The sequence below is a fragment of the Culex pipiens genome, unplaced genomic scaffold (assembly GCF_016801865.2).
Source record: "Culex pipiens pallens isolate TS unplaced genomic scaffold, TS_CPP_V2 Cpp_Un0015, whole genome shotgun sequence".
NCBI lineage: Eukaryota > Metazoa > Arthropoda > Insecta > Diptera > Culicidae > Culex > Culex pipiens.
Genome location: NW_026292832.1, coordinates 111,647 through 135,153, shown reverse-complemented (window position 1 = coordinate 135,153; position 23,507 = coordinate 111,647). Strand labels below are relative to the sequence as shown.

The following is a 23,507-nucleotide window of genomic DNA, read 5'->3' as shown; positions in this document are numbered from 1 at the left end:
CTTATGGAGCCAAAAAATAAAATGACATTTCTTCGGACTGTTCGCTCTGTGTTACTCTGTGCTATTTCTATTATCGGCCTATCAGCACTTTGATCATGAATTACAGCTTTCATAAAGTGTTTGCCTGTATTCCAAAATAATAAATAGCTCAAATAACTTGAGCTTAGAGGCTTAGAGTGATTAAAATGGCTTAGAGTGATTGAAACGGATATATTTCCCCTACTTCTATTTACTTAAAATACAGGAAATGTAAGTAAAAAACACTGCCAAAATTTACCCCTAAAAAATACATTTTCAAAAATATTGGCAAACTATTACAACTTCCAACCCTAAAACTTTCTAAAATTTTAAGAATTCTTCTTTCCAATGCTTTTTAAATTGGTTGAAAAAATGATTTTTGGCGATTTTTTAAATCGCAGCTCGTTTAGAGGCGGGGTTGGGTTGTAGAGGGTTAACTCATTCAACTATTTGTTTTACATCGATGAAAATTTTTGTGGAGTGTTGCAATCCTTGTGGCAATAAATGCATCGAATGGTATGTGCAAGGGTGGGAGGGGGGGGGCAGAATGGACCACCCATTATTTACCGGGAGTTATTATAAATGTACCAAAACAACAACGGAACCTTCAAATCATTTAGTGTTGATTAAAAATCCATTTGGAGGCAGAATGGACCACCCTTTTCCTGCCTTAAAAAAAAGAACCAAAATTTATTAAATGTTAATTAAACGGTATTTCATTCCATCACTTTTTATGCATTTTTTTTTTTAGTTTTTCAATGCTTATTTGTAAAAATAGTGTCTGTTTTCGACATATTAACACCATTTTCAAAAGTGTTTGTTTTGCTACTAACTATTATTATAAAAGTGATCAAACTTCATAGTAACTATGTTGGAAAAGGTCCCTTAAGTTATTTCTTATCAACGTTGTATTAGACGAAATGGCTTGTATCCTAAGGTGGCCCATTCTGCCCCGTGCCTTGGAAAAGTATTCAAAAATTATAATTTTTTTAAAAAAGCATCAAAAATATTATTTTTATTATTATTATTATATAAATTATAGGGCCTGAGTTAACTTTTCATGCATTTTTCTCAAAATTATCAAAAAGCTCTTTCGAAAAAAAATATTCAAATTAGTTTTAATTTAATAGTTATGTTTTTTATGTGTGTACAAACGATAAAATAAACCACAAGAGTCATATTACTGCATAATGGACATATTTTTGGGATTGCCTCAAAAGGCTGAAACTCAAAAGGCAGAATCTCGGAAGGCCGAAATTCAAAAGGCCGAATTTTGTCTTTTGCCCAGAAGGCAGAACGTCTCAAAAGGCCGAATGTCTCGAAAGGCAGAATGATTATGGAATTCAGAATTTTGTTCATATTTTCACGATTTTCATTGATTATGATATTCAAAGATACAGTAAACTTACGAGCTGTGTTCTTTTTTATAATTTTAAGCGAAATTAGTACATAATGAGTACATTCTGTTTATCTTTACCGATCATATTGTTACCATGCATACAAGTGAGTAGAGTAAAATGAATTAAAGCATTTCAAAAGTGTTTCAATCTTGTTGTTTATTGAATTATGGTGACGATAACCGAAATTTGATCATTCGTCACCAAGTACTTAAATGAATTCAAATAATTACAATTATTTTTTTGCGGAGAATAAATTGAAACTTTTAAAATTTAGTTAGCAGCAATGCTAGAAAGTTATGCCTTCTTTATTTCGAAACCAATGTTTATTACATAACTATGGTTTATAAAAATAATAACAGCAAACCGCGCCCAAAAAGGCGGAAACGCATTACAAACGAAGTTTGGAATGCGTTTCCGCCTTTTTGGGCGCGGTTTGCCTTATGAGATTCGGCCTTTTGAGCATTCGGCCTTTTGGGATTCGGCCTTATGAGAATTCTGCCTTTCGAGTAATTCGGCCTTTTGAATTTCGGCCTTTCGGGATTCGGCCTTTTGAGATTCGGCCTTTCGTAGGAGACCCATATTTTTTTTCAAAATTCATCAATAAGATTTCAAAAAATTCACCAAAAAGCGTTTTTCGGTCAATATTTTGGCCAGACATGAAGAAGAGTGATATTTAAACATTTCTGGAGTTTTTTTTTTTTAAAAAAAAAGGACATGAACCAAATTTTCAGTTTTTGCTTTTTGGGTGTTTTTTACCTGACTCAAGGCGGTTTCAAAAACACCCAGAAAGTAAAAACCGAAATTTTGTTTATTGGACTTTTTCAAAAAAAAAAAAACTCCAGCTAGGGTATTTTAACCATTAGTGGACCCCCTAGTAGAGCCGAAGCACATTTTTCACAAATTTTCAATATTTTAAGCACTTTTTCATAACCCTTTGTACAAAACAATGAAATCTGAAGTCTTTTGAACAATTTTGACTATTTGTTTCATCAGTTATTTGTTTTTGAGCAGAAAAATAGCCAATTGAAAAAAAAGTTTTTTTTGCCTGTTATGGACCCCTTTTTCCTATAGTTGACCCGGGTCCATAATCCGATTGTGGACCCGGGTCCACTATAGGCAAAATGTTTTTTTTTATACCAAATTTAACCGATATTTGATGTTTTGATGCACGGTGTAGGTTTCTAATGATAGATATAATGAATAAAAGATGGATTTTGCTCACTTTTCATCATAAACAAATATTTTTTGTTAACAAATTTGGCTTTAAACAAAAAAAAACCTAACAGACATTTAAACACATTTATTTCCGAAAAAGATCAGAGAAAACGTTTCAAAAACCACTGTTAACATAAAAATAATTTAAAAAAAGTAATCTTGATGCAAATTTTTCCATATTAATTACATAAATGGTTGACCGAAACTAAACAATACAATTGTTTACAGTTGCTGATAAAACCACGTATGTTTATTGGAAAAAATGTTTTGTTATTGATTTATTATTATAAAATATCATTTCAAACTGCAATTAGGATGCTTCAGTTAAGTACAATTAACTATAGTTTTGATTAATTATAAATTCTTACGGCTTCAGCATTTTTGGTACTTTTAACATGAAAACAGCTATATTTATACTCGTAATTGAAAAAATATGCGTTTAGGTTGATAACAACAAGCATTTATTGTATGTTTAGAGAAACTTTTGCTTGAATACACAGTTTTCATCATTTTTGAAGGTTTAATTAACAGGGGTCCACTTTTGGAAAAGTTTGGATTTTCGTTGTCCTATATTGGACCCCCCTAATTTTTGCTCAAAAATTGCATATCTTCGCTTTATTTTAGTAAAGATTCTTAAACTTACATTACTTCGACTTGCTGAAGTTAAATAATCAGTCAAAAAATGGTTGGATGGTTAATTCAATGATAAAATAAAAATGCAGTTTTGTTGTGAAAATGCTAGTGGCCATGGCTGATTTCAGATGTCGAACTCAAAACACTTATTTTGGTGAAAAGGACAATTCAATGTCAGTCACCATTGTTCTAAATGATGCTGAACATGCCAAATAAATGATTTGTAGACAACAACACGCTTGAAATTATGATTTTATTGAATTTTTCATCAAAAACCCTTCAGAGAGTCCACTATAGGAAAGGGGTCCACTAATGGATAACGTACCCTATGAAACACAATAGCTTATAGGACCCTTTAAAAAAACTCTAGATTTGTACAGTACATTAAATTTTAACCTTTAGCACCCTTTAGGTACTTTAAACTTTTGCAACATTTAAATACAATTAATTAAAAATATCGAGCAACCTATCAAGAAAGTCGTCGGAATATTTAATTCATTCCACAACTAAAACTGACTGAGTTTCACATCCTCTTACAACAAACCACGCGACGGCGCCGTCTTAACCAAAATCCCGGTTCAGTTGATAACGTTGTGAAGCCCCGCACATAACGGAACGTCAAAAACAGGGGAAAAGTCGCGAGTTTCCCCGATCTGCTTTGATTCTCAGTGAGTCGTCTGTCAAAAATTTTCCTCTTCTGCCCTGTTGTGTTTTTCTCTCCTCCAGAGCCGCAGATCTTGACGTCGCGGCGCAGATAGGTTTGCGTAACAAGCAGGCAGTGCAAGCGAAGAAGAGGCCCGTCAAACAGCGCAAGCAGCAAGTGCATAACAAAATACGACCTCGTCGGACGGAGATTGGATTTTTCTCGGCGGGGGAGGTTCTTGCTGGGGACTCGGGTCGGGTGCGCGTTTTTTTGTTAGTGACGGTGTGGCGCTTCCTGGAGTCGTGGAGAGGAATTCGAAGAATCTGTGATTTCCGCGAAAGACACGAGAATCAATTTCCGGGTGAAATTCTTCACCTCTTCCCGGGGGTGGTCAAAGTGGACGGTGAACGGGACCAAAGTTGGTTGGTCGTGAGGGTGGTGTAACGGGAGTGCGTGAAATTTTATGTTGATTTTATGCCGTGGGATCGCGTTGCATGCTGTTGACCCCCCAAAGAGCGATCCCGGGCTGTGCCAAGCCAAGCGAAGATCGTGGAAGTTTGGCTTTGAACTAAGTGTGTGAATTACGCGATTTCACGAAAGGTTTACTGCAAAATCGATTGTGTAAGTTACAGCTTTGCCTCCTCCGTTTTGTCACCCCGTCATAATAATCACTAATCGATTGTTATCTACTCCTTTCAGGAAGAACCGCATCCTCAATGTGAAGATTTTAAAAAGGACTCAACCTAGAATCAAACCCCTCACTCAACACGAACAACCGGAACCGCAATCCGGTGTTAATTCGCGACAATGGTTGCGTGGTCATCGTCGTCCCACCGGCGGCATGTCCGAATCCTGCTCGTAGGTGACCAGGGCGTCGGCAAGACGTCCCTCATCCTGTCGCTGGTGAGCGAAGAATTTCCGGAGGATGTGCCCACCAAGGCAGAGGAAATTACCATCCCGGCGGACGTAACGCCCGAGCAGGTGCCGACCAACATTGTGGACTACTCGGGTAAGTCAGTGAGCGTACGGAGAGGGTATTTTGACAAGTTGCGAATTTACTTTGGGGAGACGAGTCATCGACAGTTTTGGCTAGTCTATATAGAGTTGATGAAGTGTGTTGTTTCTCGTAGAGCGTTTACATCATCTTGTCAATGAAATATTTAAGAGCAGTGATAGTCGCTTTTACAGCCAGTTGTTTTCTTGCTAATAGTGGACATTTGTGATGTAGTCCAAAGGGAATGTAAGCGGGAGAATCTGTTGACAGAACACTTGGCTTGAATTGAATTTTTATCTATTGCAAACCAAGTCAAATTATCACTTATTTTAATTTAAGAAAAAGGTTTAAAAAAAAATACCTGAAAAAACGGGTTAGAGGTTAAATTCAGCCTGACAGTAGGTACTCGAATTTCGACCATTTATGAAATTTATCGAATAGTTTCAAGAAAAAAATACACAAAGGTACCGGACTTGGACTGACTTGAGGCCGCGTCCCCCACCTTGCTCCGTAAAACGAAAACGAAAACGAAGAAAACAAATACACAAAGTTGAACTCTTTGCACCTTCATATTTATTTTTATTTTCAGATCTTTTTTATTACTTTTTGTTTTTCAATTGGTGAATTTTACACTTATTTTTAAAATTTTAAGCCCAAAAAAAAGCAAATTTTAGTATTTTTGTATCTCAGAATTTTCTTTTTTTTTTTAATTTTTGATTCTCAGCGATTGTCGGTCGTAATTTGACCAAGAATTTACGATCGAATGATTTCAAACTACTATCGATAAACTGCAAAAAAATACATTAAAAAAATTAGATTTTGTAGATGACACAAATGACTATGAAAATTGATTTTTCCAAGCATTAAATTATTTTGAAAAAAATATGATTTTTGAATACAGAAAATAAACTTTTAATAATATTGAACAATTCTTTACCCCTGGGCTTTGTCATAATGAGTGTCATAGGTTTGATGCTTGTTTGGCAAAGAGTATGATTTGATTCGATGTGGAATTTAAATCGAAGTGTTCAGAGCGAGTTTTTCACCGATGTGAAACAGGTCGTATCGAGGTGCTCCGATTTGGATGAAACTTTCAGGGTTTGTTTGTCTATGCATGAGATGAACTCATGCCAAATATGAGCCCTCTACGACAAAGGGAAGTGGGGTAAAACGGGCATTGAAGTTTGAGGTAAAAAAAACATGAAAAATCTTAAAATTGCTCGCATTTCCGTAAAACTTCATCAATTCCAACTCTCTTAGATGCATTCGAAAGGTCTTTTGAAGCCCTTCAAAATGTGCTATAGACATCCAGGATTGGTTTGACTTTTTCTCATAGCTTTTGCAAATTACTGTTAAAAATGGATTTTTTTAAAACCTTAATAACTTTTGGCAACAGCCTCCAACACCCATACTCCCATAGGTCAAAAGTTAGGTAATTTCATGGACTATAAGCCTACGGGCTAATTGCAGTTTTTCTCATAGTTTTACGATTTTTCTAGAACAAACATTTTACAACGTTAGTTTTTGCCCTGTAGGCCAAGAAGACGGCACTTTTTGGTCTCAATTTTGTCATATTCGGAATCCTCAGAAAATTTTACATTAGATTGAGTTGTTGGAATTTTGAATTTGATTGGAAAAAATGCCATTTAGAATTAATTAAAATATTATTTAGAATTTTGTCGGATTAGGGGTAAAACAAGTTTTCGCCTACTTGATACAGCATTTGACGTATTGATCATAGGGTAAATAAGATCCATTTCTTTTTTCAAAAATGTTTTATTTAATTATTTTTTAAATCAAAATTACAACTCCAATACTTCTAACTAACGCGAAATTGACCGAGGATTCCGAATATGACAAAATTGAGACCAAAAAGTGCCGTCTTCTTGGCCTACAGGGCAAAAACTAACGTTGTAAAATGTTTGTTCTAGAAAAATCGTAAAACTATGAGAAAAACTGCGATTGGCCAAAAAGTTAATACCGTAAGATTATAGTCCATGAAATTACCTATCTTTTGACCTATGGGAGTATGGGTGTTGGAGGCTGTTGCCAAAAGTTATTAAGGTTTTAAAAAAATCCATTTTTAACAGTAATTTGCAAAAGCTATGAGAAAAAGTTAAACCAATCCTGGATGTCTATAGCACATTTTGAAGGGCTTCGAAAGACCATTCGAATGCATCTAAGAGAGTTGGAATTGATGAAGTTTTACGGAAATGCGAGCAATTTTAAGATTTTTCATGTGTTTTGGACCTCAAACTTCAATGCCCGTTTTACCCCACTTCCCTTTGTCGTAGAGGGCTCATATTTGGCATGAGTTCATCTCATGTATAGACAAACAAACGCTGAAAGTTTCATCCAAATCGGAGCACCTCGATACGACCTCTAGAACAAACCGAGCAGAATCTACAAATACTGCCTCTTCAGTATATTGCTGAAGCTTCCATTTTTACACATCTTGACTTTTTTTTGATAAGGTCCTATAAACAAATGTAAACATTGAGTGTATCCCTTTCACACCTTATGTCAAAGTCCATCGGAGTAAGCGGGATACACTCAATGTTTACTTTTGTTTATAGGACCTTATCAAAAAAAAGTCAAGACATGAACACCACTTCATGCTGCGAGAACCCACTTTGGCGCAGTCTCAGGGCTTAATCGATGGCCGGTAAGCTGTCATCGAGACAAGAGGGCTTTTGTTAATTTGATTTGGTTAACCGCGGTGGATTTTCTTAAAATAATTCGAACTGTCAAAAATCCACCAAAGCATCTACCACATTGATCGCACAAAAATCTGTGGTAGAAAAGTATCCACCGGTAGATGCTTTGGTGGATTTTTGACAGATCGCATTATTTCAAGAAAATCCACCGCGGTTAACCAAATCAAATTAACAAAAGCCCTAAGGAGGTTCTCCGATAGTGGAAATATCACATTTGTACAATGAACCGCTACATATGTGATTTTTCCCTATCTTAATGTGGGTGTCAGGTTAGGATGCGGGTTTTTAAAAAATTAGTTTTTGTAGAATTTAGGATTTTAACTATAAATATCAACTTTTAATACTTTGCCTTTAGTTATTTAGGGACAAAATTAGTAACAGTGAATTTAGTAATTCTATCAGAATCGGTGATTTTCATTCAAGTAGCATAAAAACCATTATGATTTGTCAAAATTTCCGTAGAGTCTCGATCAATCAATAGTGAAATGATATCGGACTAAGTTCGTTGATCTGTTGAACTAACGGTAGTCGGATTATGATTGTATCGACCATTGTTGCGAATCGAGGATCTACTGGAATTCTGACGATCAAATGGTCGTCTCTATTTCAATTCACGACTTGTAAAATATGAACTGTTATTCATTTTTTTTTGTTTTTTTTTTTTAAAGAAGCCAGACAGGTTTTACAAGAAACGTTTTTTTGGCTATTAATTAAAATGTCGGGGATTTGAGATAAGAGTAGCTTTCGGATAGGTTGCTTTAAATCTTGTATTCAATTCAAGTTAGGTAGTTATCCGCAAATGAATATTTGGACTTATATGAATAATTGAACATTTTGGACTTATGAATAACACACAACTGTGCATTTATTCTAGAGTCAGATCCATACAGCGTCAGTGTTTATTTGGTCGAAGTGTACTAATTCATTGGCTGATCTGATTCTAGTTGTAATGTACGACAAGACTACTGACGGACGTGACAGGATGAGGGCCCAGTTTAGAGGTTTCGACATCAACGATGTGCGGCTGGACCACCCTTCCAAAAAAAAAAAAATAATAATAATAATATTGAACAATTCTTTACGAAATCGCCCAACTTCGATCATATTTTTTTTGCATTTTTTATTTGGCTCAAACTTTGTAGGGCCTTGCCTATGACAAAAGAACCCCTTTTTGTGTCAGTTTTTTTAAAGGTCCTATTAGCTAATGTGTTTCATATGTTTATATGACCTATTCAAAAAAAAACTCTAGAAGTCTCCATTAGGGTGACAATAATAAAAAAAAACACCATAAGGAATACCCTCTGACTCGATTCCTCAGGCAACAATAAATAACGGTGACGGTGGTTTTGAGCCAAATCGGTTAAGGTTTAATGGTCGCTTTTTTATCGTTGAAATTTATATGGGGAAAATCGCCAAATTGTTTGCAGAAAAAACATCGTTTCAGTATTTTTCTGCCAGGTAGCGCGGGTCTCGCCCATAATTGTCCCAGTGTGAGATTCTTGTAGGAAATTGAATTCCCTACAACTTTGCCGAAGGGTGCAAAACGATCCGAATTGATCCTGATTTTTGGTGATTTTTTTTAGTAAAAGAGTATTTTCTTATATACTTCCTATATACCCCTTATATACTTTCAAGTATATAAGCTGATTTCTTTTCATCGCATTGCTAATAGGACTAATCAGGATCAACTCGGATCGTTTTCCACCCTTCGACAAAGTTGTAGGAAATTGAATTTCCTACAAGAATCTCACACTTGGCTAATTTTGGGCGAGACCTGCGCCACCTGCTACCAAATTCCAAAAGGGACGTTTTCCCCATACATTTTTCGCGATTTTCCCCCTATAAACTTTAACGATAAAAATCGACCCCTAATCTGTAACCGATTTGGCTCAAAACTGGCACCGTTATTTATTGTTGCCCAAAAAAATGGAACCAGGGGGTATCTCTTGAGGTTTTCCGAAACTTTAAACTTTTCTTATCACCCTACTGTCCATACAAAAATGTATCTGTAACTTTTGAAGGATTTTTTTTATCAATTTGGTGTCTTGGGCAAAGTTGTAGGTATTGATGAGGATTATTCAGAAAATAATAGATACATTAGGGTGGTCCAAATCCGGACTTTTTTGGGGCTACCCCCTGAAATCAAAGATTGACCCATCACTAGGCTAAATTCCAAATTTGAGCTCATTCTGACCACGGGAACCCCTCCCTCCAATCGCTTAAAGTTTGTATGGGAAAAATCGTCAAAATGTATGGAGAAAAGCAACTGTTTTACTTTTTTACCTGTGGAAGGCGCCATAATTATCCGATTCTTACCATTTCTCAAATGTAGAACCTTCATTAAATTTAGAACAACTTTCCCCAAGACACCATATTTTTAGGATTTTTTCCCGCGAAGTTATTAGCGCCCAAAGCTGACCATTTTTGCGCGGCCAGCTGTAAGGGGCTACCTAACAACGATTTTTATTTCCAATTCGTACACGCACGTGCTCTCTCTCAGGTTCAAACTCTCTCACGAGCTTGCTCGCCTGCCTGCCTGCCTGTTTACCTACAAGCGCGCTGTTTCTCTGCTTGGACTTTTGTCGTCGTCGTCGTTTTCGTTTGCTATCCGCTGCGCTGCGTTTCTGGCATGTTTATTATAATTTTCAACTAAAATAGCAGGATTGTTTTGAGATATATTTAGCATATAAATTCTTAAATTATGTCAAAAATAAAAAAAAACTGCGCTGAAAAAAATAGTTTAAAGAAAAGACAGCTTAGGCTCGATTAGAATTTTAATTCATACTCTCTAAAATTATTTTTTTATTCTTTCTGAAAATGTCTTTCTGTGTTCCTAGACCACCTGCAACAAATATTGCAACTTTTTATCATTTTTTGTCAGTTTACCTATAAGTTTTTCGATTCAGGAAACATCTCTTTCTGCACAATCGTTAACTACCTTCAGATCTTGCAGTTGCGGCCTTCCTTTAAGATACTCATTTGGGTTCAGTTTAAAAAAAATCTAAAGAAAATTCCTTCCTTTTTTATTTAAAAAAAAAAAAAACTGCATGGTATTTCTTGTAACAAAAGCAGATACATTAAAATCCAAAACGTTTGCAATTAGGTTTGGATCAGAACAGATGACGATTCATGGATGAACTAATTCATCAAATTTGTACTCTTTTTCACACGCTCTTATAATTTGATATCTATTGTTGATCACATATTACATTAAATTTTATATCTCAAAACAAACCTGGTATTTTAGTTCAACATTATAATAAACATGTCAAGAACGCAGCGCAGCGGATAGCAAACGAAAACGACGACGACGACAAAAGTCCAAGCAGAGAAACAGCGCGCTTGTAGGTAAACAGGCAGGCAGGCAGGCGAGCAAGCTCGTGAGAGAGTTTGAACCTGAGAGAGAGCACGTGCGTGTACGAATTGGAAATAAAAATCGTTGTTAGGTAGCCCCTTACAGCTGGCCGCGCAAAAATGGTCAGCTTTGGGCGCTAATAACTTCGTGGGAAAAAATCCTAAAAATATGGTGTCTTGGGGAAAGTTGTTCTAAATTTAATGAAGGTTCTACATTTGAGAAATGGTAAGAATCGGATAATTATGGCGCCTTCCACAGGTAAAAAAGTAAAACAGTTGCTTTTCTCCATACATTTTGACGATTTTTCCCATACAAACTTTAAACGATTGGAGGGAGGGGTTCCCGTGGTCAGAATGAGCTCAAATTTGGAATTTAGCCTAGTGATGGGTCAATCTTTGATTTCAGGGGGTAGCCCCAAAAAAGTCCGGATTTGGACCACCCTAAGATACATGTAAAAAAAGATCGGCTGATTTCTTAACACCTAAACTCCCAAGCTGGAGAAAAAGGGGGAATTTGTATGGAAATTCCCATTTTTTCTCGAGCTTGGGAGTTTAGGTGTTAATTAACCTTTTTCACAAAAACTCGACTTCCCTAAACCCGTATTTTTTTGATTTTGGAGATTTTTTATATGTTTTAGGGGACAAAAACCCTCAACATTTGAGCAATAGAAAAGTATAGTCAAACAATTTTCCGCTGAGTTACGATTTTTTTTTTTTTGAAAAATAGTGATTTCTGGGATAAAATTATATTTATTTCATACATAATTTTTTTGAACTCATTTTTATTTAAATTTGCAATCTAAAGTACATTACAGATTTTTTGATAAAGTGACCCATTTCAAAATATAGCCACCAAAAACTTGTTTTCAGCGAAATATTGGCAGTTTTTGAGCTTTTCGATTTAAAAAAATTGTAACCATGAGTAACCATTTCTGAAAATATTGTTTTTTCAAGTTCAGATAATTTGCTATAAAATTGTCTAAGAGACATTGAAGATTGGACCTCTGCTCTGGTTGCTGGGATACAGCGACTTAAATAAAAAGAAACTGGAATTTGAAAATTTTATAAGTCTCACCCAAACAACCCTCCATTTTCGATACATCGATATCTCAGCAACTAATGGTCCTATTTAAAGTTAAAACATTTGTGAAAATTTTTCGATTTTTTCGAAACAATATTTTACCCTTCACTAACCCTTCAAAAGGGCCAAACATTCAATATTACGCTTTTTTGAAAAGTTAGTTAGGCCGTTGAAAATATTTTTCAAAGTTTATGTCGCCCCCCTCCCCCCTTCAAAATCGGTTCGAAAAATCAGGGGGCTAAAATGATTTTTTAAAAAACTTCAAAATTTTAAAGGAAATAGAAGTCTAACCAACTGAAAACAATTAGAAATGCATTTTCCTGCGTTTAAAATCATATTTAGCATGTCTGGGATCGATCAAATATACTTTAATTTTTTGTGGAATTCCAATGTACAGCAACGCAAAAATATTTTTTTTTGGGGAAAAAAAATCTCTTCAATAATTTGATATTTTGAAAACTAATCAATGCAAAACAACTGGGCAGGTGTAAAATGTGTGTGTGTGTGTGTGTGTGGTCCATTCCAATACCCGCTAACTGGTAGCGTAATTATGGGAAAGTATAGTTTGTATCAGACTTTGTATATGCCGAGTGCTGATACAACTTATCTCAGTCCCGGGTATTAGGTGGTGATAGCCCTCGCGCTGCTTCCAACGACCCGTTTCAGAATAGGGACGTGGCGTTACATCGTGCTGCCATCTGGTTTTTTTAAGTGCAAGAGTGGAAAAGTGCTGAGTCATCGTCTAAAAATAGACGGCGTCCTATCTCGCCCAGCAAAATGAAGTCGATAAAGTAGTCGGTTTCGATGAGAAAAAGTGGAAAACGTGGTCTAAAAATAGTGACGCCATCCCCCTATGACAGAGCTCCTTGCGGTCCAATTCCGAGGTAGCTGGGCATTGTTCGGCCCCGTCTAAACATAGAAGCAAGTATCTGAAGAAAACTTGATCTATATTTAGACTTCCAATCCCCTCAGGCAAATCAGGGATCAGCGCGTATTTAATATGAGAAGATAACATGATAATTACGGATCAATTCACTGCTAGAGTGTAAACCTTGTGATGGTCGACTGCTTAGCGTCCCAGACCACCAATCCGAAGGTGTGAGTTCAAATCCCACCTGATTCATTTTCGTTTTTGTTCATATTCAAAGTTCAAATTTCTGATTCCTAATTTCAAAGGTACCGACCGGGATTTGATCCCTGAACCTTCTGCTTGTGAGGCAGAAGCCGTAACCATTAAGCCACGGAGCCGGTTAACAACTGGGCAGGTGTAAAATGCACTTTAAAACACTTTTTTTATTCAAATGTTGAGACCATGGCTTATTACACTCAAACCCCGATGGTTTGACACCAACTGTTGTCAAACGAAAGGGGTCACGTTTTAGTTTGACACCCCTTTTACACGGAGTTCACACTCACTACCAAACGTTTGTTTTGATAGTTTGCGTGAGCGCCGTGTAAAAAGTGACAGTTCGTCACTTTTTAGTTTGACTTTGACCAACCAACGGGGTACAAACTAAAAAAGTGTCAAGGGAGCGTTTATTTATTACGTAACGCAAAAAATCGGATTTTTAGACCCCCTCCCCCCCCCCCTCGTAACAAAATTTCCATACAAATTTTAAAAAATTTGTATGGAGCGTAACACGGCCTCCGACCCCCCCTCCCCCCCCAACTGCGTTACGTAATAAAAGAACGCTCCCCAACCGAAAAAGTGACCAACCAGTGTTGAGTGTATTTCATTTTTTTTGTCCATGACCCCGACCCTGACCGGAGTCGAGGGACATAAACTTTAAAAAATATTTGCAACGGTCTTAGAACGTGCTTAAAAAACAATAACTTAAAATCGTTGTTTTGCGGTATAAAAATTTGATTTTCTTGCAATTCGTGTTAACAAAAGGTCTAAAATAAAAGGAGTATGAACCAAATCCGGCTAAAATTTTAGGCTGAATTACATGGGCATTTTTTGTGGCAAATGGGCAGTATTTATGATTGCTGAGAGTCGCAGGACTCTCGCCCTTTGCTATTAGTAAGTATCCAGCAAAGCAAAGGGTATAGCATGCATTTGATACTGTCAACTCCCATTCGGCTGTGTTCTCGTCGCTGTCATGTTGTAAACTGGAGCCGAGGGAGGTCCTGTTGTGAATTCTAGTTGGAGGTGGTCCGAAGATCATTGAAGAAGGTAGAATTCGCCATCACCCAAGACACGAAGGCACGAAGGATAGACCATGTCTTGGAGGGTGAAAGGATGATAGGATTTAGTGATAATACCACAATTTAATATTTGTCTTTCTTTCTCTCTTATTTCAGACAAAATGTCTGGTCCGAATCCAAGGTGTTGCAGAAATCTTCCACTATACAAAATGGGGTCTTCCTTCTATCATTTCCTGTATTTTGAAAAAGGTGATGCGCCGAATGTGGACATATAGTTTATCACGCTTACTCCATATGGTGTGAACGTGAAATGCTGTATGTTTGCAATTGGTGCATTGTCTTTATTCAAAACAAGCTAGATTTTCCCTATTATTTTAAGATAAAATTTAGTAAAATCTATCTATCTATTTTTTGTTATTGCTATAACTTGTCCCTTACTTCACAAACTTTAAGTACTCTATTCTTCAATCTTGGAATCGCAATACATTATTGTAGAAATGTAACTGCTGAAAAAATTGGTAAGAAATTTGGGCATAACTGTTATTAATATGATTAAAGGTACGTTCAATATGTTTTATTATATATGTTAACTATTCAAGTTGTTTGTCTTGTCCCATATGTCACAACTTCAGTTGTTTTCTCGAAAACTTCTTGTTACAAGTTAGTAGTTCTGTCTAGTTGCAAAATAAGGTTTCTTTATTCTTTCTTTCTGTGTTAGGGAAAATTCTCGTATGTTTGGCAGGTTAAGCACTCGCTCCTAATTCCATCCAATTTGATGATTTTCACTATTTAAACGACTAATTTTGCAAATCTTTTTATAGAAACTTGCTTGCACACTTCTTTTTGATCTATTTATCACTCGATTTCAGTTGAAAACGCTTTTAATTAGCTTTAATTAAATGTCAAAGCTCTGACCTGCCAACATTAGAGGCACGCTGGAATTAGATGCTGTTCCCCTAGTATGTTATTCAATGTTCGATTTTATTTTACATTGTACTTATCCCATTTTTTCTCTTTTTCTCTTTCATGTACCTTGCGAGCATACGATGACCGAAAAAGTCATTGTATAAGCCAACACACGTGTATTTTTCACAAAGCCGCGAAACAGAACAAGTATTTTTATAAGTGCGTGAATAACAATCGGTCGTTGAAGCTCAAAAAATGTGAGAACAATATCGCGTCGTGGTTAAGTGATAATAAGGCGAAGAAAGTAGACGACGATTTCGCATGAAGAATATAGTGGAAATTCTGCGTTAATTGCACAATTGATGAAGGTTTGAAGTTGACACTGTCAAAAGGGAATGGTAAGATGCAATAGTAATATTGCTAGGTTTGATAGTGTCAAAAGGTAAGATCAAGGAACAAGGATTATATGAACCTATATTGTCATAATTATTGTATTCACTGAAAATTCTATCCACTTTCTACCCCCAATGTGTCCTGCACTGGGGGTGCCTGGGGTAACTTCGAATTGACCTGGGCCGCCCGAGGAATTATGTCGTAGGTGGTTCGTGTACTTCTCACTCACCTCTCCTCGCGGCAAGGTTTTCCGTAGGTCTACACTCGTACATGCAACATGGGACAGCATGAATCTTCAGCTGAAGCCGGACGAATGTATTCCGAAATTACAGAATTACAGAATTACATGGGCATTTTTTGATCTTGTTGCTTTTGCCTTTACCTTCCCAATATCACACTTAATATCACATGACTTACTTTATTAATAATTCAAACAAATATTAAACAATTCAATTTTCTTTCAAGTTCATGCTCAAACAAATACGAAGCAATAAAATAATCCTTTCCACCCTCTCAGCTGCCGAACAGTCGGACGAGGCGCTCGCCGAGGAGGTCCAGAAGGCGCACGTCGTCTGCATCGTGTACTCGGTCGAGTGCGACGAGTCCCTCGACCGCATCACGTCCCACTGGTTGCCGCTGGTGCGCGAGAGTTCCGGCGAGCAGCGCAAACCGGTGGTGCTGGTGGGCAACAAGGTCGACCTGATCGACTACTCCACCATTGATGTGAGTTCTGTTGTTTTTTGTTCAGAGGTTGAGGAATGACTGAGGGTTTCGTTACAGCACGTACTATCGATCATGGAGGACTTCCCAGAGGTTGAGAGCTGCGTCGAGTGTTCGGCCAAAACGTTGCACAACATTTCGGAGATGTTTTACTACGCGCAGAAGGCGGTTCTTCATCCGACGGCACCCCTGTACATTATGGAAGATCAGGACGTAAGTAGCTTCTTGGCGAGTTGTTGAGGCGATTTAATCTGTTTCTTCGTTACAGCTGACGGAAGCCTGCAAAAAGGCGCTGGTGCGGATATTCAAAGTGTGCGACATTGACGGGGACGGTCTGTTGAACGACTACGAGCTCAACCACTTCCAGCGGCGTTGTTTCAACGCGCCTCTCCAGCCGCAGGTGCTCGACGAGGTGAAGGCGGTCCTGATGAAGAACACTCCCGACGGTATCCGCAACGACTCGGTCACGCTCAAAGGCTTCCTCTTTCTGCACTGTCTCTTCATCCAGCGGGGGAGGAACGAAACTACGTGGGCCGTCCTGCGTCGCTTCGGATACAGCGAAAGCCTCGAAATGAGCTCGGAATATCTGCACCCACCGGTGAAGATTCCGCCGGGCAGCAGCACCGAACTGTCCCATCGGGGTCAACAGTTTCTAGTTTCGCTGTTTGAACGAAGCGATCGTGACGGTGACGGAGCGCTCTCCCCCGAGGAGTTCCGGATCGTGTTCAACGCCTGCCCCTGCCCACCCTTCTCCACCGACATCAAACGCACCGTGCCGACCAACGAAAGCGGCTGGCCGACGCTGCACGGCTGGATGTGCCGGTGGACGCTCATGACGCTGGTCGATTTGAACAAAACGCTGGAATATCTCGCTTACCTCGGGTTCAACGTGCACGAAAACGAGTCCCAACTGGCGGCGATTCACATCACACGCGAGCGACGGATCGATCTGGCCAAGAAGCAAAACAGCCGATCGGTGTACATGTGCCACGTGATTGGCCCAAAAGGTTCCGGCAAGACGGCCTTTTGTCGAGCGTTTCTTGCTGAAGATATGAGGGTAAGTGTTGTTGGAGAACTTTAAATAAGATCTCTAAAAAATCTAAAATTTCTCCAGAAACTAACGGACAAGGAGATCCGCGGCACCAACCCGTTCGCCATCAACACGGTCCAGGTGTACGGCCAGGAGAAGTACCTCGTCCTGCGGGACATTGACGTGCGCCAGGTGCTCGACCCGCTCCAGCCCAGCGAGGTCAACTGCGACGTCGCCTGTCTCGTGTACGACATCAACAACCCCAAGTCGTTCGAGTACATCGCCCGGATATACATCAAGTACTTTGCCGAGAGCAAGATTCCGGTGCTGATCGTCGGCGCCAAGGCCGACATGGAGGAAATGCGCCAGGAGTATCTGCTGCAGTCGCCCGACTTTTGCCACAAGTACAAACTGCTGCCGCCGCAGTACTTTAGCATCAAGCACAACAAGAAGGACCTCTACACGAAGCTGGCGACGATGGCGGCATTCCCGTGAGTGTTTCAATCTTGATTATTGTTTGTTTCTTCTTTTTTTGGGGAGTAGAACTTTGATGGTGAACACGGTCTGAGAATTTGGTTTTTCAAACTCACCCGGTTAGATGGCGGATGTTGTCGTAGAAAGTTTGTCGTTTTAGTTTATTCCTTTACTTTTTGCATACAAATTTTAATAAAATTTTGAAGGTTTACATTTTACAGTAAAAATTAAAAAAAAATCAGTGTGTCCTGCTCACTGTTTGATATGTTCAGAGATGATCAAAGCGTTAATGCAGTGTTAATTTACTGATCTCTTTGAAAAAAAAAATATAACTCAATAATATCATACCAAAAGGTGTAATATTGATTTTTGGCCCTTTAAAAATTGAAATGTTTGTCTTGATTTTAATTTTTTAATGTATATTTTTTCAAAATGTTAAGAAAATTTCACCAATGTTTGATTATTTACATTTAAAAATGTGACCATTATTGTAGAGACGGCTTTTGCAATTTTTGTGACACTTAAGGAGGCATTAGACTATGAAAAACAAACAAACTCGCACTTTTTCGTGTTTGACAGTTTGCCAAACTCGCAAACAAAGCTAAATGTATGCAGATTGACGTTTCTGCAGACAATTTTTTTTATTGTCATAATTTAAATAATCTTCAATGTAAGCTGCCTAAAAATTAAACAAACAGGCGATCCAGAAACTTGGTGAGATCTATCCGAACTGAAATTTAAAAAGTTGCCTTCTTTTCAACAATAATAAAATACGCGCTGATCCCTGTTTGCCTGATTGGATTGGACGTTTAAAGATAGATCGAGAACCCGTCTGGTTTTTGCTCTATGTTTAGGCGGGGCCGAACAATGCCCAACTACCTCGGAATTGGACCGCAAGAAGCTCTGTCATTCTGAAATCGGTCGTTGGAAGCAGCGCGAGGGCTATCACCACCTAATACCCGTGACTGAGATAAGCTGTATCAGCATTGCATAACCCAAGTCTAATACAAACTATACTTTCCCATGATTTCACTGCCGGCCAGCGGGGATTGGATTGGACCACACACACACACACACACACACACACACACACACACACACACACACACACACGCACGCACTAAACATCGAAAATTTTCAAAACCCAAACATGGCAAAAATTATTTTAAACTCAGGGGAACGCATTTTGAATCAATTTCAGCTGATTGCACTTAAATTTCCATTGAAATTTTGAAGTTTCTTGAAAAAATATTTGTTTTGCCCCCTGATTTTTCGGGCCAATTTTGAAGGGGGGGGGGAGGGGGAGGGTCTGGACTTAACAAAAACTATTAATAAAATTTTTACCAGCCTTAGCATTTGATTTTTTATAAAATGTGCTCTTAAATTGTGTGCTTGTTGATACAAATAGGAAAATGCGTTTGGTCAGCAAAAATCTCAATTTTTTTCAGTTTTTTTTATTAAAATCCAGACTCGATTATCTGAAGTTCGATTATCCGAAGTTTGATTATTCCATGGTTTTCATTGGACTTCGGATAATCGAATCATGAGCAAATTTTTTTTCGGTTATTCTTATTTTCTTACTTTAAAAATCAAATTGGAGTTCTGCGACCCCATTTCAGTCAAATTTGAATTGCTGGTTGCCTGATAAATTTAAAATGCCTTTTTACTTTTTAGAATAGTTTCTAGGTCATACTTGGACAACTTGACAATCAAAAATAAGACAATTTTTTTTTTGTGATTCGATTATCCGAAGTGAAATTTGTCCATGGCCTTCGGGTAATTAAGTCTTAAGTTTGTGCATACAAAAATAAAATCTGAAACCAAAAAAAAAAAAAACAAAACAATTCAAAAAGTGATAAAAGTTTATAAAATAATAAAGACAAAATAAAAAATACAAAAAACTCCCACGAATTAAAAATTTCAAAATATAAAAAAATAGAAACATCAAAGTTAAAAAATGCAAAAAAAAATCAAAAGATTAAAACAAATTTACAAAAAATTTAAAACTATAAAAATTTAAAACAAAACTTGGCTTTTTATGCCAAATAAAAATTATATTCACAAAATTTAAAAAATCTAAGATTTAAAAAACTCAATAAATTTAGAAAATGTTCTCATTAATTGTTTGCATTAAATCTAACTCAATGAAAATATTTTTTATTTTTTTTTTTGCGATTTTGGTACATACAGAAAAATGCGTTAGCCCAAAGCAAAAATCTCAGTTTTATTTTATTTTTATTTATTCATCCCGATTTTGTTTTGTTTTAAAAATTCAGTTTAGCTCAAATATTGAATTTGGCGCGTTTGCTATAGACCAAAAAATCAAAAAATTAAAGCTTCTTTTAATTTGAATATCTTTATTTTTTATGCAAATGTGTTTCAAAGTAGCACAAACTTTTTTAAACACAACACTTGAATGTAAAAGCAACTGTAAGTAAAATGCACCCTTTTTTCTATCCAGTCGTTTCCAAGCCGCATGGATTCTTTTCTATAAACATAGATTGGTACAGCTGTGGGAACAAACGTAAGTTTTTTTTTACTGGTTGATGATAGTCTCTAGATGAGTGTGTTATTTTTTGTTTTGTAAATAATTTCTGCTGTGTGTTTTCTTCTCTAACCACCCTTTGTACATATTTTGAGTTTTACTAACAACGAATTTATTTACTTTTTGTTATTCAAACTTTGTTTGAATTTTCACCTCATTTCATTTGGATTCTTTTTTACTAAAAATCAAATTTTGTCGACTTTTAAGGATCAAAATCGGCTGATATTCTGTAACATAGAACATTATTTAAATCATATTTATACCCCGCATGGTGATCATCAAATTGTGGTATTTTTCTTCATTTATTAAATCCAAAAATCTTTTTCCAGCCACCTGAAGCAGTTTGGGCTCATGTCCAGCGATCCGCTGTTGTGGTGGAAGGCCGGCCTCGGAATCGCTGCGGCCACCATCGTGGGCTTTTTCGTGGTAAAGGCGTTCCACGGGTCCAGCTCGCACGCACGATGAATCCGTGTTATTGTTTTAACAGAGAGTAACCATCAACCACAAATCCAAATTAAATTAATATATTTTGAGGTAGAGCCAACCAATCAAGCGTAAAGAAAAGTTTATTGCAGTAAAGAAAAAAGCAAAGCCAGATACAAGAAAAAAAAACTAACGTTCCATCTGCTGGGCGGGTTGAAAGCGTGTTTGATTCGTTTAAATTTGTACATATTTGACGCTTACTGAAATTTCCAGGGGGTTTACGTGAAAACACGAAACAAATTCAACCAATTTGAAGATTGATCAAGTGTAGAGTTTAAGCGTTCTTGCATGAAATAAAATCAACAAACTCGCATATCGAGATTCTTAAACCCAAAAGCTGTTGCTCGCCACCGGCCACGTACTATTATGAGAATCCACTGCGCTGAAGAAAGAAATAGAAGACCATAGACTACTTTTAACAGTTTATCATTCAACACAAGTACCGAGTTAGCCCTTAGTTTAACCTTTCAGTCTTACCAATAAACTTGCAATACTATCATTATATTTTACCTAGCGGGATAAATTTAAAAAAAATGCAGACTAACTTACACAGCTTGAAAAACTTACACAAAAGAAAAGGAACACAAACGTTACGCGTTAGGTTGCTCTTCGTACTGCTAAATAGTAAAGGTTGTTCAAATGATTAAAAAATAGGAATACATTTTTTTCGTATTGCACGCACTTGAGACAAACAACTACAAAAAAAGTGAAATAGTCCTGGCAGATAAAGAAAACAACCCAAAATTGTAATTAGTGTGTCGATTAAGTCAACATAATGGAAAATATACAAATTTAAACTCGAAATGGTTTGGAATGTTTTACTTTAGATGAAAGAAAAGATAAAAAAAACAACCTTCTTTTTTAACGATTACTTCTTTTATGTCACTTTTACCAAATCCGAATCTGAAAACAAATTCAGAAAAAAACATGCCCAATTTTCCAAATAATTAGGGTGTCTCCACAGCGGGGGGTAAACACCGAAGCAACCCAAATTTGCACCCGACGGCAAGCCCACCTGCGGTAACGGTTGCGGTTGTAAATTTTCTTCGAAAATCAAACATTTTTAAATAAAAAAAAATCAAAATCTAAATAAAAAGATTTATTTTTTTAAAGTTTTTTATTTTTTTATTTTGTATGTTTTGAAATTTGAATTTTTTAGAACCTGAAACTTTATAGTATTTTAATTTGATTTTTTAATTATTTTAATTTTTTTCTTCATTTTCTTTTGTTCTTTGTTAAAGTTTTTTAGTCTATTCCGATTTGTGGTGGAAACTATTTTTTTATGTTATTTAAATGGCTCAATTTGACTGAAACTGCGTTAAAAATACAGGACCATTCCATTTTTGGCAACACGAGTTGTTCAAACATTTCTGCTTGTCAAATATCAAGGTAAATTTTTTAATTTTTCGTTATTGTGTGAAGTTTTAGATTGGGGTTCGATCAACAGTTTAGAAGAAACATAAAGTACTTGAAATAATCCCTAAAACCCAGAAAATCAAAGGCAAAAAAATAAAAATTATCGCTGGAAATCCTTATTGTGGTTCGTTCGATAACGATAACGTCGAGACGATGACGATAACTCATTTAAAGTAACTTTTTAAATGTACTTATTAAATTAAAAAATCAGACTTTGAAAGCTTTTAATCATATTATCATATTTTATTTGATAATGTTACTTTGATAATTTTACTATTGTTTGTGTAAACCACGACACCACATATCAGACGGCGACCACGTGGAGAGGTATTCATTGCATTATTAAGGTGAAGCCGTTGATCATTTTCGAAGAAAATTGATCATCACTATAAAATATTCTGTATTAAATTCAATTTAACGAATTTCAGCACCAAAAGGAATCAGCATGTGCCGGTTGTTGCCTTCTTGAAGCCACTGAAAGAATTTTTGATCTAAATCAAAAGTGCTTCAAAATTTATATAATTTTGTGGCACAGTCATTGACGTCCTAGTTGGCAATCATTGATTAATGACGATTTCCATAACTTTACAAGGAATGGGATAATCGTTACCAAAAGGAATCAGCATGTGTAGGGCACTATTCTAAACAACTTGTTGAAGGAATTTTGTCAAAATATTGATAGCGACGCAAAATTTATATCTTTGAACGAAAAATCATGGCAATGATGGAAGTCTTCACGTTAACAACAAATCATCATTTAACGTTATTTGGAATAGTTGAAATTCTTACAGGAACATCAATAATTATAATTTTATTACTTTAAAGAATGTTTCTGAGCCAAAACTTGAGTGTATGCTCTGCCACGTGGTCGCCGTCTGATATGTGGCGTCGTGGTTTACACAAAGCCGTCATAGCATACTAAGGAAATGCGATGCTTTTGAAGGGTGAATTGTTGATTCTGGAGACACCGGACGTCGATCCAATGCGCACCTTGGGGACAGAATGGACAACCCTAATTCCTTCTGGAATGTGTTCATTGGACCATCCCCTACAAACCTGGCTTTATTCCGAGTGAATCCATGTTGTCCCCTGACCTGACCTGTAGGAAATGGTACATTTGCATAATTTTCGATTTGTTTACCAAACAATGCAAAATTTCATAAAGTTTTTTTTTATTTTTTTACAATTTTAAATGTTGCATCTAGTGTTGCATACTAATAATATCGTACTTTTGTGAAAATTTTAGTATTTAACACCAAAAGTTGTAATACAGTCTGAAGCCTCGATTATCCGAAATTTCGATTATCTGAAGGTTTGGCATAATCGAATCAGGAACA

General features: G+C 36.7%; 1 protein-coding gene across 2 annotated transcripts; it reads left to right on the top strand.

Annotated features, from left to right (window-relative positions):
* The first annotated feature begins 3,921 nt into the window (after window positions 1–3,921).
* LOC120429869 (mitochondrial Rho GTPase-like) lies at window positions 3,922–21,559 on the top strand. Of its 2 annotated transcripts, XM_039594946.2 has the most exons (8): window positions 3,922–4,530; window positions 4,609–4,918; window positions 16,020–16,225; window positions 16,283–16,435; window positions 16,491–17,279; window positions 17,337–17,743; window positions 20,188–20,250; window positions 20,601–21,559. In XM_039594946.2, exons 2-8 carry the CDS (start codon window positions 4,717–4,719, stop codon window positions 20,734–20,736), a joined length of 1,956 nt encoding a protein of 651 aa, XP_039450880.1. In that variant the 5' UTR covers window positions 3,922–4,530; window positions 4,609–4,716; the 3' UTR covers window positions 20,737–21,559. The 2 variants fall into 2 exon arrangements, with proteins under 2 accessions (XP_039450880.1, XP_039450881.1); XM_039594947.2 differs by lacking the exon at window positions 20,188–20,250.
* Window positions 21,560–23,507: the final 1,948 nt, after the last annotated feature.